Source organism: Drosophila arizonae, chromosome 3 (assembly GCF_054131065.1).
Source record: "Drosophila arizonae isolate 15081-1271.41 chromosome 3, UAZ_ARI_1.0, whole genome shotgun sequence".
NCBI lineage: Eukaryota > Metazoa > Arthropoda > Insecta > Diptera > Drosophilidae > Drosophila > Drosophila arizonae.
In genome coordinates this window covers 30,395,896-30,408,847 of record NC_142923.1, presented here as the reverse complement: position 1 = coordinate 30,408,847, position 12,952 = coordinate 30,395,896, and the positions used below count along the sequence as shown (strand labels likewise).

Below are 12,952 nucleotides of genomic sequence, written 5' to 3'. Positions count from 1 at the left end.
TATTTATAAATTTTATTTATTTATAAATTTTCTTTATTTATAAATTTTATTTATTTATAAATTTTATTTATTTAATAAATTTTATTTATTCATAAATTTTTATTTATTTATAATTTTATTTATTTATAAATTATTTTTTTGTTATTTATAAATTTTATTTATACATTTTATTTATTTATAAATTTTTATTTATTTATAACTTTTATTTATTTATAACTTTTATTTATTTATAAATTTTATTTATTTGATATGTATTTATTTTTATTCATTTAATATTTATTTATTTATTTATTATTATTGATTTAAGTCTCGCTTATTATTTGTTCACAATTCACTTTATTTTATATCGGCTTCGGCCCACTGTCCACTCTCATTTTCAACTATTAGCCTCGTGTCATATGCGCTTAATCACACATGCATTCTCTTTCACGCGCAAGCTCATCTATGTCAAAATTCACTCAGTGTCATATGCGCACAATCACACGCCTACGCTTAACCGATTGCTCTCTCACTCTCTTGATCTATTCACGCATACATATTTATACATTTGCACTGGCCTTCTCGCTTGCACCTATGCATATATACACATGCATGCTTACCCTTTCGCCTATGCACAAAATTCTTCACTCTCGCCAAGTACCCTTCACTATTCATACACGCATATAAAATTGTCATAGAGAGAGTGAATAGCAAAACGTTTAATAAAGCGCACATGTATATGTATATATATATGTGCATGTAAAAATTAGTGGTGAATACCTTGTAATGCGCGCATAGACAAATGCGCACATATATATATGTACATATATATATATACACATACATACATACACATATCTATGCACGCTTATATGTGCGTGCGCTAATACCCTTCACAATTTAACTTCCCTTTCACTTACTCTCGTTTTACACTCTTACCACCTCTCTTCGGCCGCCTCTCTTCTCTCTCGCTGGATTTCGGCAATGTTCGCGACGCTGCCCCCGCGCGTGCATATGCTTATGCATATGCGTATTCGATTTACGCTTCTGCGTAATATTTGCGCGCGCACTGTACTTTTTCTTCTTTTCACTTGACACTTCTCGAAATTTTTGCCCCGACCCCGTGGCCGTCGTAAGGCATAATCGCTTTAAATTTTCACGCTTTTCGCGAATGTTCTTAGTTTCCCTCCTTTTATTCACTTTCACATGCCCACTACTCTGTCCACATTAACCGCCACCAACAATTTTACCATAACCTCTATTTGGGTATGCCGGCGGGATTTTACGCCGCCCGTATACCGCACTCTCTCTAGCCCCGCAGGTCCCTGCTCGGGCGCCACTTGTAAAGTTAGAATTTTCCAGCCGGGGTCAGAGCTTCAGTCTGCCCAGGGCCACAACTTACAAGACATTTGTAAATTACTACGGGACTACGAGTTAGAGAAATGGGAGAGGATGGGGGAGTTATTACGTATTAAATGGCCGCGCAGCCCGAACTCGCCGACCACGCCCGCACACGCTTGCACGTGGGATGGCTGCAGCGATCGAGTGGCGCGATCAAGCGCACTCTAGATTGCTGGGGTCGGGGCTACAAAGGCATATTGCGGGGTGTTAGTGGGGCTATTCTACTACAACTGGTGGACCGCAGATCGAGGAACGCCCAGCGTTGACGCCGGCGTTCACTCCAGACCACGCGGTTTTATGTGCCAGAGTTTTGGCCGTCTGGCGCACAGGATTGCCCTCGTGCTAACCACCGGCTAGTAATGTTAAGATTATTAGTGGGTTATTATTACCAAATCAACTACGAATGAGAACACAATCATTTCTAAATACGTTAACATTTTTATTCCATATTACCTCGCGTTTCCTGCCCCTCGCCTATCCGTTTATTATTTTCTTTGACATCGACCGTTCGCGTTGAGTGCTCAAAACTAATTAAAATCTGCGCGCAGCTTTCGAGCCTCTTCTGCCGCTGTGCAGATTTTACCACGCGACCAGCAATGCAATTCACCACCGCGAGCTTTCGAGCTGCACGGTTGCATTGCTGATCGCGTGCCCGCCTACTAATTTGAATTTTGCCTACTATCTAAAGCTAACGACTATGACACCTATATCTACTTAACTATCTAACACTTAGCCTACTTACTATCTACCAAAATAATCAATGACTCCAGAACGTAAACTTAATGGCTACAAAACTACAGATATAAACTTAATGACTATAATCCAATTCATTTCCTTTCACTATCTTCCATGCTACGAATATAACTCACTAACCAACTTACTTACTACAAATATAACTTACTACTAACTTACTCACTACAAACTCCAGTAAACTCGACAGCTAGAATGCAATATGTAAGGTGGGCAAAAAGGCCACCTTACAAAATAAGTAAGAACGTTGCAATCGGGCGATACCGATAGCAGAAGACTCATTCACAGCTCAAACGCTGTCAACCAGAGTATATAGTGCAATTTTCAAGTCTAGCGCGCAACAAAAAACACGGCATGATGCCATTAAAATTGGAAAATCATCGATAGCTATTGCATTCAAATTACATACATATATAATTTATACAATTTTGATTTTTATTATATATTTATATCCATACATTGGATACCGGCTTCAAGCTAACAGCAGGACTTGGACTTTCTAGTCGTTACTGTAGTTTTGTCTGATGACGCTATCTTAATAAGCTATTCTATTTTAGCAACTGATTGCTCGAGCAAAGCAGTGGCGCGGGTGCTAAGGGCGACGCAAGTAATGTTAGAGTAGAGGAGGGTCGAGCCTTTACTGTGTTATGTTTTTTATTTTTTCATACATATTTCGTTTTTTATAAAATAGATATTTTATTGGGAAGGTGCGAGCTTGACTGAATGGCACTTAATAGATGGCTGACGCATATAAATGTCGCAATTCGGGCACTGTAAATGCCGATTGCCACGCCCCTAGTGGCCCTAGACTCCTCAATTTTAGCCAGTTTTTAGAACGAGCAACCGGTTACCTAAATGCAAAACTTGAATTCTTACGCTCAAAAAATGTGAAAATTACAGGGTATTTTTCGATATGCCACGCCCCTAAAGAGGCTTAAAAATTATTTTTGGGGCATCGATAGAGGAGGCCACCAGTAACTTAACTATCCAAATTTGAAGCTTCTAGCTCTTAAACTGTAGGAGATATAAACTTTTGCGGTTTGCCACGCCCCCTATAGGCGGACATATATCTACCATAGCTCGTTGGACGTGGGTGGTCAACCCGCGTATATATACAAAATTTCAAGTCTCTAGCATCAATAGTGCCTAAAATATAGCAGAATTCGAAAAATCACTATATCTTCAGGTCCGATTTGCCACGCCCCTAGTGGGCGTAGATATATAATATTTTCACCTATCTTCATAGAATTAAAACATCAGCTTACATGCAAAATTTCAGCATTCTAGGTTTATAACTTTAGGAGATACAGTTTTATCCGATTTGCCACGCCCCTAATGGGCGGAGATATATCCGCCGTAGCTTGTGATCTTGGGTGATCGACGCGGACCTATATATTAAAATTCAGCTTTCTAGCTCTTCAACAAATATGATTTCTGGTATATCGGAAAATACATTTTCCGATTTGCCACGCCCCTAGTGGGCGGATCGGGAAAATTTTAGCACTTTATAAATCGGAGATATACACGAGTATGTGTTCCAAATTTCAAGTCTCTAGCTTCAATAGCGCCGAAATAGATTGCGTTCATACGGACAGACGGACAGAAGGACAGACGGACAGCAAGACGGACATTGCACAAAACCAATATACTCATTTCACTTTCGTGAATGAGTCTAAAAAAAAGTACGTTTATGTTTTTTTTGCAATATTTTTACTGTATAATTTAATAAACATTCTCAAAAAGATTCAGCAAGACAATAACCCAAAACATTCGTCTTATCTTGTGCAGGAGTGGCTCATATACCATTGCAAGCAGTTCAAAACACCGCCCCAATCACCGGATTTGAATCCCATTGAGCATGTGTGGCACCTATTAGAAAAAAAAGATCCGATATCATCAAATACCTCAAAGGATTCTCTAAAAGAGGCGCTACGCGCTACTTATGAAACGTCAAGGCTAATAATTAGCACGAAGAGACGTATGCAGGCGGATATTCAGTCTAGGAGGACCCACAAAGTATTGGGGTGATTGACTACCGATGGAAATGACTGATTACGCCTTTTGTGTCAATACTTTTTTGACGAAAATTTGTGCCTAAATTTATATTTTAGTTCTGCGCAGGTGAACCAAACGATAGATTTAATTATTTTTTTTTGTTAGATATTATTAGAAAACATGGTTTTAACAAATACCAGTTTTCGTTTATTTATAGCTGTGTTCAAAAAAAAAGTTACAGCTCTAAGAAGTTTGATTTTTCAAGTGTGCCAATAGCTTTTGGTTCACTGTATGTATGTATTTGCTCTCAATTACACTTGAACTGTCAATAATCAAAAGTAATGATGGAAATTCGTATACTCGTATAGTTAGAAAATTTGTTAATATTTAGTCTTAAACTTGGATATAAGTAATGAACCTTTCTTTTCAAATAGTTTTTATTTAGTGGATGGATCCCGTTGCTTTTCTTCATGAAAACATTACGGCTGAGACTAAAATTTGAATGCTCGCAATGTTTCTCTCTTTGCGGATAGCTTTCATCGCTTTGCAGATCGCTGCGATCATTATAGCTTATAACATCGCATCGCTTATCGCGGTCACTCTGACATCAACATCAGAAAATTATTAATCATCTAATTTAAGGTGTTCCAAATCAGTACCACAAAACCCACATCCGACATCATCATTGATTTTTGTTATTACACAAATCCATAAAAATTCCATAAAAATTTGAAGTCTCTAACTTTTTTTTTTAAATGTCCGTATTTACAGCGCGGATATCGAGATTATCACTAAAAATCGATAACTCATCCAGATCTTTTTTTATCGATAAAAAACTTGATCGAAAACCAGTAATAAAATTATATCTTCTACACCTTCATTGCTAGAGTCTCGAAATTTTTAATGTATGTTTATATGCAATTAATGCAATTTCGGTTTTTGTTAAAATTTACCCCCCACCCTCAAATTCACCCCCCCACCCTCACTTTTGTAAAAAGCGTATTTCAAATACTAGAGACTTGCTCTTTGGCAAACACATGCATATCCATGTTATAATCATAATCTGAAAGTTTCATGAAGAAACTACATCCACAACAAAAGTTATTGAACAATTAAGTTCCCATAGTAAGCCACCACTGCAGCCAATGCGTGTTTATGCGTGCGTGCGTATCTCTGTGTGTAAGCGTGTGTGTGTATGATGTGTGTGTATATGACTGTGTGTGTATGCGTGTGTGTGTGTGTGTGTGTGTGCCTTGTGTAAGCAGAAAGACGCGAAAAATGACTGAAACAGCTATTGCTCGAAAGGTTCAGGGGATCTCGTAGTCGGGCACTCTCGACTAGAGCTTTCTTACTTGTTTATAAAATACCAGTGTTTAAAAAACTGCGAACAGTTTTCGCAGTTCTGTTATTGCTAGAACTGTTGCCGCGAGCATTTTCGACAGTCGCAGTCGCAGCAAAAGTAAAAACATTTCTTGATCCGCAGCGCAGCGCTTCGGGAATCGACAGCTTCGGCAGTTTTGAGAATGCAAGAACTGTTGATGCGTGAACTGGCGACAGTCGCAGTTGCAGCAAAAGCAAAAAACAATTCGAACTGCGTTCACTGGCGACAGTCGCAGTCGCAGCTAGAGCAAAAACTGTCGACTGCCGAACAGCACAGCAGACAGCTTCCACAGTTTTTGCTTTGCTTTGTGCGTCATGAACGAAATAAATGAAAATTAACATTTTAATTATTTATTTATAATGGCGATTATTTATGTTTTTATTCGTCATCTCCATGGAAGAGCGGCAGGTTGTCAATATTAACAGAATTTAACACATTGAACGGTATGGAGTCCTCCGTAACGGGCCCAATGTATGACCTTATTAGTTGCTTTTTGTTCATTTCAATTTAATTTTTTTTTTTTTTCGTATAATTTTAGACGACGAACAAATAGAAGGGTTTTCCGACAGTTCGGAAGTAGGAGTCGTTTTCAAATGATGTACATTGACAACATGAGCTTTTAAATTAGAAATTCTATTGGTTTTAAGTTTGCTTTTGCATGTTTTACATGTAGCAAAGTCCCCTTCCTCATTGGTATCAAAATACTTCGAAACATCACATTGTTTATTACGCGACATTTTTGCTGTTGCTCGGATGCACATTAATACAAGACTACGCCTACGATCTGTTTCATTGCAACAAAGTATGCCGCAAGTGACTTCGGCAATTACAGTTACAAAAGTTACCAAAACAGCGCTCATTCGTATGTGTGTACGTATGTACATATAAATGCGTACTCTAGCATATTCTAAGAATCTCAATTGCAATTGATTTGTCTTTGCATTGTTTTTGAATTTCCAGCCGCTACACTGGCTTTTCATTGCTATATGGCGTAGGGGTATATGGTAGGGGTATTGTTCGATATGCCACGCCCCTAAAGATGCGTAAAAATCATTTTTGGGGCATCGATAGAGGAGGCTACCGGTAACTCAACTATCCAAATTTAAAGCTTCTAGTTCTTAAGCTGGAGGAGATATAAACTTTAACGGTTTGCCACGACCCATAGGGGCGGACATATATCTACCATAGCTCGTGGGACTTGGGTGGTCAACCCACATATATATACCAAATTTCAGGTCTCTAGCATCAATAATGCCTAAAATATAGCAGAATTGGAAAAATCACGATATCTTCAGGTATAAGAATTACCCATATTTATTGAATCGAAACATCGGCTCACGTGCAAAATTTCAGCATTCTAGATTTACAGCTTTAGGAGATACAGTTTTATCCGATTTGCTACGCCCCCAACGGGCGGAGATGTATCCGCCATAGCTTGTGATTTTGGGTGTTCGACGCGGACCTACATATCAAAATTCAGCTTTCTAGCTCTTCAAATAACATGATTTCTGGTACATCGGAAAATGCATTTTCCGATTTGCCTCGCCCCTAGTGGGCGGATCGGGAAAATTTTAAAGCCTTATAAATCGGAGATATACAAGAGTATGTTTTCCAAATTTCAAGTCTCTAGCTTCAATTGCGCCGAAATAGACTGCGTTCATACGGACAGACGGACGGCCAGCAAGACGGACATTGCATAAAATAAATATACTCATTTCACTTTCGTGAATGAGCATAAAAATACTACCGTAAGTATTGAAACTGAATAATTAATATTTATCGGCTTACCAATACGACTGCTAATTTGACTGATAGATTATAATGAATTTTAACATGTGGCTTCGTTCATATTACAATTTAAGTATATTCTACTGGGGATGATGCTAATAGCAAATATGAGGTAAAAATCAAAACATAAAAATGTATGTAACTGAGTGGATTAAATTAAAAAATTAAGTTCAAGCCTACCAGTATATGACATTATAATTTGATCGATTATGATAAAAAAAAAAAAATATATTATGTGTAAAAGCGTATTTAGATTTTAAAATTAGTTTGAGAGGGTTTTGGATGTGATAATTTTAGTTTAATGTATAACAATTTATTATTATATTTCTTTTCAATTCGATAGCATACATAATTTAAAAAATAATATATCTCATTTGCAATATCAACTTCTACTTATCCAATTTGACTACAATCGTGTTAAATGCATCAATTAAAAATTGTTTAAAGTATATTTTTTCAGCAGATCCAACAATAAGCATTCTCGTTCCACTATAAAAATTTGACGTTAAATCTAAACTAACTTTGGTATTCCCGAAATTTGTTATTGATACGAATGAGTTTTTACGTGGATAATTTCGCACTATTATCAGAATATCGGCACTGCTGTGAGTCAGTATTTGAGTGTTTGGTTTATTTATATCAGATTTACAAATAACTTTTTTGTAAATTGATGGTGAATGTTCACGTAATGATATCATCCTATGTACCATAGTTAGTTCATCCAATGATTTTATGCTCATTGCGTGATTCATTAATTCATCGTTCATTAGATGAGTAGTTTGTCCTGAATAAGTATGATTTTTTCTTTGAGCAATCAAGATTTCGTTTCTATGCATTATATTTGGGGTCCCCGGTAAAATTAGCAACATAATTGTTGCTGCAAACAGTTTCGAAATAATTGGCTGACTAGTGTTAAGCCTGTTAAAGGAATTTCCTCCGATCGACCAGTGAACCCAAGTTTTGTCGTCACCAATTGGCATTTCTGACAATATATTATCTGTGAACTTTTTTAAATTTTGCGAATTTTTTTCAATATCTAAAACAAAGTCAACCAAATCAATATGCTCAAACATGGCAGATAGTTCTGGTTTTGATTTATTTTTTAAAAGATATTCTCCTACTATAAGTACTCTGTTTGGCCCAAGTATACGTTTCCAAGATGACAAATAGGTTAAGAGTACTCGAGTATTTGTATATGATTCCAGTCCCTTTAAATAAAACCCATTCACTCCCTGGTTAATCCAATGTAGAATCGATTTGGAAACAACATCAAGAGCGTCAGAATCTTTTCCAGCTGCAATCACATGTTGCAGCGGTAAATCTAATAAGAGAGTCAGATTGTGGGAGTGTAAGAGTTTAGCCAAATTTCTTACACTATTCAGGTTTCCTAGTTCAGGTCTTATTATATTTATCGATGTAGCATTAATATAGCTGACATAATGTGATGCAAAAATAGAGTTGAGTCGTACTCCAGATATTTCTAAATTAACAAAATAATCTATTTCGTTTATTATTCCATTAATATCGCCAATTCCATCATTATTAGTGTCTTTGAAGGAGGCAGGATCTATTTCGTAGAAAACGCTTCCACGATACCAAGCAGTTCTGAAGCAAAATGGAAGATAGTTAATTTGAGACTTTATAAATAGATTTACTTACTTTGGATTACATGTTTTTGGCATACTGACTATTTTTGCAACGACTATCGAGCATATTGCCAAAATTGCAGAGACGAATACGAAAAATGTACATTTCCGAATTAGTGGCCAATTCCAAGATACAAAAGAGGGTGTGTCCTTGGATTTCCTTCTGCTCACTTTTAAACAGTGATTGCTGGCTTCCTGATAAAAAGTACAATAAATAAACCCCAAATGGCTGTACGTATACTCAATGTTTATATTCTTTCACAAAATAAATTGCCTGTCGTATCAATATTGGGTACTGTTAAAGTTTCACCAAAAATTATATGTAAAATAAAAAAATAGTGGATAGAAAAACATATTTTTTATCTAGAGCAATTTTATAAATTAGCTACTGTTAAAGCCTCTCATAATATTAATCAAATTATTTCTTCAATTATCATATTATTTTCGAGATGGACGGGTTAAAAGATACAAACTGACAGATTTATAGATATAGCTAAATCGATGATTGGTTAATCATTTTGAGTGGGCTCAGAATATTAAATGCAAGTACAGTGAAAACGCGATTGTACAGGACTTTATGAATCTTACCTGAGTTGTAATGTTGTTGTTTTGTAGATGATGATAGTTAACTTTGTTAAAAAGGTTGGCTGTCGTCTCCATTGCATCCATTGCTATTCCTGTACTACTTCCAGAAGAGCTCGTTTCGGCTTTGCAGTCGGTATTACTTATATTAGATGAGGTAATATCGCTTGGAACAACGTTCGGACTGAGTGGGTGGGATATTAAGGTTTGGCCTAAAACGGTGTTGCTTGAAAGCAATGGACAAATCGAAGCTTCTTCATCTGGTAAAAATGTGGAAACTGACGGTGATTCAAGAAGGGTTTGTGGCAATTCGACTTCAAGCAAAGATGGTTCCGTTGATATTTCCATGTTGTCCATGTTTAACAGATGTTACTAAAAATGATAGATGTTCGTTAAAATAACCTGCATATAACTTATATATCTCTTTGATCACAAATCAATTTTTGGAGGTTTAAAGGTCTAGTATAACTATGTGCAAAACTGGATATTTCGCTATATTTTCTAAATTAAAAAATCAATAACTTTTGTAATAATATGCAAATTACAATTTCCTGCGAATTAATAAACGTACAATGCTTATCATATTTATAACCCACCCAGCAGCTTAAAGTTTGAACCAATTTTAACAACATTTATAAGGTTTTTCAAAACTAAATTTTACTGTACTTTGTTGACAGAAGCATGTAGAATTTACCGCAATTTGTGATCTGTTTATAGAAAACTAAGAATCAACCGTTAACTTTTGCTGTGTGCTCGCATCTTTGCTTGCATTTTTATACCCTAAACCCATTTTCAATGGGAAATCAGGGTATAATGGTTTTGTTGAAATGTATGTAACAGGCAGAAGGAGGCGTGGCAGACCCTACAAAGTATATATATTCTTGATCAGGGCGACGAGCTGAGTTGATTTGGCCCTGTCCGTCTGTCTGTCTGTCCGTCCGTCCGTCCGCTCTTTATATATCGATAACTACTTCCAATATTTTATTATCGATCAAAAACCTTATCGAAAGCTAGTTATTTAATTATATCTTCTACACCTTTAGAACTAGAGCTTCCAAATTTTAAATGTAGACTTATATGTATTTTATATAATTTCGATTTTTGTTGTAATTTACCCCCCACCCCTATGTCCACCCCCTCACCCACACCTTTGTAAAAGGCGTATTTCAAGTACTAGAGACGTGTGCTTTGGAAGGTTTCATTAATCTTGTACGTCTAGAAATTAAATTATTCAACAAATAAATTCTTATAATGTTGCCCACACTACAGCGTAGTCGCTGCTTACTGCGCAGTTAGCAGAGCGCGCTCTAATACATGCGTGTGTATGAATGTGTGTCGAAAAGAAGTGCAGACTGATTAGAATGTCAGATTAGAGGGTTCAGGGTATCTCCTAGTCGAGCAGTCTCGACTAGAGTCTTCTTACTTGTTGTCTATTATAATTATAGCCAACAGTATCAAATTAAACTTTATTAATTGCGGAGCACACTTTTGGATTTACAGACATTGCAATGAACTAAATTTAGATGATTTAAATTAAAACAAGTAAGAAAGCTGTAGTCGAGACTGCTCGACTACGAGATCACCTGAACCCGTCGAGCAACTGATATTTAAAAAATTATTCGCATACGTACGCACGCATAAACACGTATGGGCTGCAGTGTTGGCTTGCTATGAGAAATTAATTGTTTACTAACTTTTCTTGTGAACATACGATCTTCATGAAACTTTTAGATTATGATTATAATATGAATATGCATGTATTTGCCAAAGCACAAGTCTCTAGTATTTGAAATACGCCTTTTACAAATGTGAGGATGAAGGGGTGAATTAGAGGTGGCGGATAATATTTGACAAAAACCGAAATTGTATTAAATCCATATAAGTATAAATTAAAAATTTGGAGAGTCTAGCTTTAAAGATGTAGGAGATACAAATGTATTACTTTACCACTTTTCAATAATGTTTTTAATCGATAGCAAAATAACGGGGCAAGTTATCGATATTTAAAGCAAAACTCGATGTGCGCGTGCTATACACGGACCTAGGAAAAAAATTTCAGGTCTATAGCTCTTATATCTTCTAAGATCGACGCGTTCAAACATACGGACAGACGGACAGAGCTAAATCGACTCAGCTCGTCGCCCTGATCAAAAATATATATACTTTATGGGGTCTGCCACGCATCCTTCTGCCTGTTACATACATTTAGCAAAACCATTATACCCTGATTTTCCATTGAAAATGGGTTCAGGGTATAAAAAGAAATCACTCAAAACTGTAGGCTGGTTTCTTTAACCGTTTATTTATAGAAACGCGAAGCTAAATTTAGAAAACACCACGGTTTTCCGATCATATTTTTAAATAAGCAAAATATAAATAAAAAATAATCAGATATAACCAAATGACACATAAACCTCCCCTAGTATTACTTTATGATTGACCAATGTATCCATTAAATGTCAAAAGTCAAAACATCCCCACAAAAATAATTTCGCTCTGTTTTAAGTAGGCTAACTCTTTTCCCAACAAAAATTTTTAATTTTAAATTATCATATGATATACATATGAACAAATTAATATCCAAGTAGAAAATTATCGATAAATAACAATTAATCTTAATTTGTTGTTATTTTAATCTACTAATCAATACTAATTAAATATAATAGGGAGTTCACGAAACTTTATATTAAATCAGGTAACTTTAACAAAACGAGATAACTAATGCTGGTCGCTTAACTCGATTCAATTTCAAATTTTTAAATTTCGTTCAATGTATTTTTAAAGTGATTTGGGCTTATTTGCCCCATTTTTTATTTTTCCATCATGTGGCTAAACCCATATGAAAGGTCGAAAAAAAATTTCAGCGGTCACAGCATCCAGAGGGCATCATCATCTTGCTATCAATTTAATAATTTTTTGAATTAATGCTTTGCGAATGAATCAAATGAAAGTGTTTATCTGGAGAACTATATTCTACACATTTATTATCAATCTTTTTTTTTTTTATCAAAATCTTGAAAATATATGTAAATAAGCATATCTATGAGATAAGATACATATATGTATATACATAACATAACATATGTACATATATGTAACATTACTTAAATTTCGTAAATACATTGTATTATATATAACATACCTCAGCCCACTTTTACTCATTAATTGCGTAAATATACGAGATGAGTTTTACCACTTAAATAGAAAATTTTCATATATCATGAATGAAATATGAAAGCAAAACTTTATTTTATAATTTGATTCGCCTGAATAACAAAAGCAACTAATAAACAGCGCATGCGCTCTCTTGCCTCATAGTGGCGGATAATATCTGAAGCTATATTTAATATATCGATAATTGATTTTTTATACAAAATCAAAATATATCTTTTTGAAATTTGGCAACTGCTAATAGTTGGTTTTTAGTAGA

General features: G+C 35.5%; 1 protein-coding gene and 1 long non-coding RNA gene across 4 annotated transcripts in view; one reads left to right on the top strand and one right to left on the bottom strand.

The window, feature by feature from the left end:
* LOC149270043 (uncharacterized) overlaps positions 1–3,999 on the top strand; it is an 11,356-nt gene extending 7,357 nt beyond the window's left edge. Inside the window, exon 2 of the long non-coding RNA XR_016269168.1 lies at positions 3,919–3,999. This is a non-coding gene — a long non-coding RNA (uncharacterized LOC149270043). The remainder of the gene's footprint in view (positions 1–3,918) is intronic.
* On the bottom strand, positions 284–12,952 carry LOC108610090 (amino acid transporter heavy chain SLC3A2-like). 3 transcript variants are annotated; one of them, XR_016269150.1, is made up of 5 exons: positions 12,665–12,952; positions 9,529–9,894; positions 8,954–9,135; positions 7,295–8,899; positions 284–3,999 (listed from the first exon to the last, which is right to left on the bottom strand). XR_016269150.1 is itself a non-coding variant. In XM_018001931.2 (4 exons), exons 2-4 carry the CDS (start codon positions 9,877–9,879, stop codon positions 7,684–7,686), a joined length of 1,749 nt encoding a protein of 582 aa, XP_017857420.1. In that variant the 5' UTR covers positions 9,880–9,894; positions 12,665–12,952; the 3' UTR covers positions 6,038–7,683. The 3 variants fall into 3 exon arrangements, 1 of the variants encoding a protein (XP_017857420.1); XR_016269151.1 differs by lacking the exon at positions 284–3,999 and adding an exon at positions 6,038–7,225; XM_018001931.2 differs by lacking the exon at positions 284–3,999 and having other exon boundaries at positions 6,038–8,899.

What these genes read in the sequence shown, in the direction of transcription:
- LOC108610090 (XM_018001931.2), bottom strand. Translation starts at nt 9,879, where the DNA reads ATGGACAACATGGAAATATCAACGGAACCATCTTTGCTTGAAGTCGAA. An exon ending in ACAACAACATTACAACTCAG is followed by an intron (nt 9,136 to 9,528) that starts GTAAGATTCATA and finishes ACTTTTTATCAG; the next exon opens with GAAGCCAGCAATCACTGTTT. An exon ending in CCAAAAACATGTAATCCAAA is followed by an intron (nt 8,900 to 8,953) that starts GTAAGTAAATCT and finishes ATTTTGCTTCAG; the next exon opens with AACTGCTTGGTATCGTGGAA.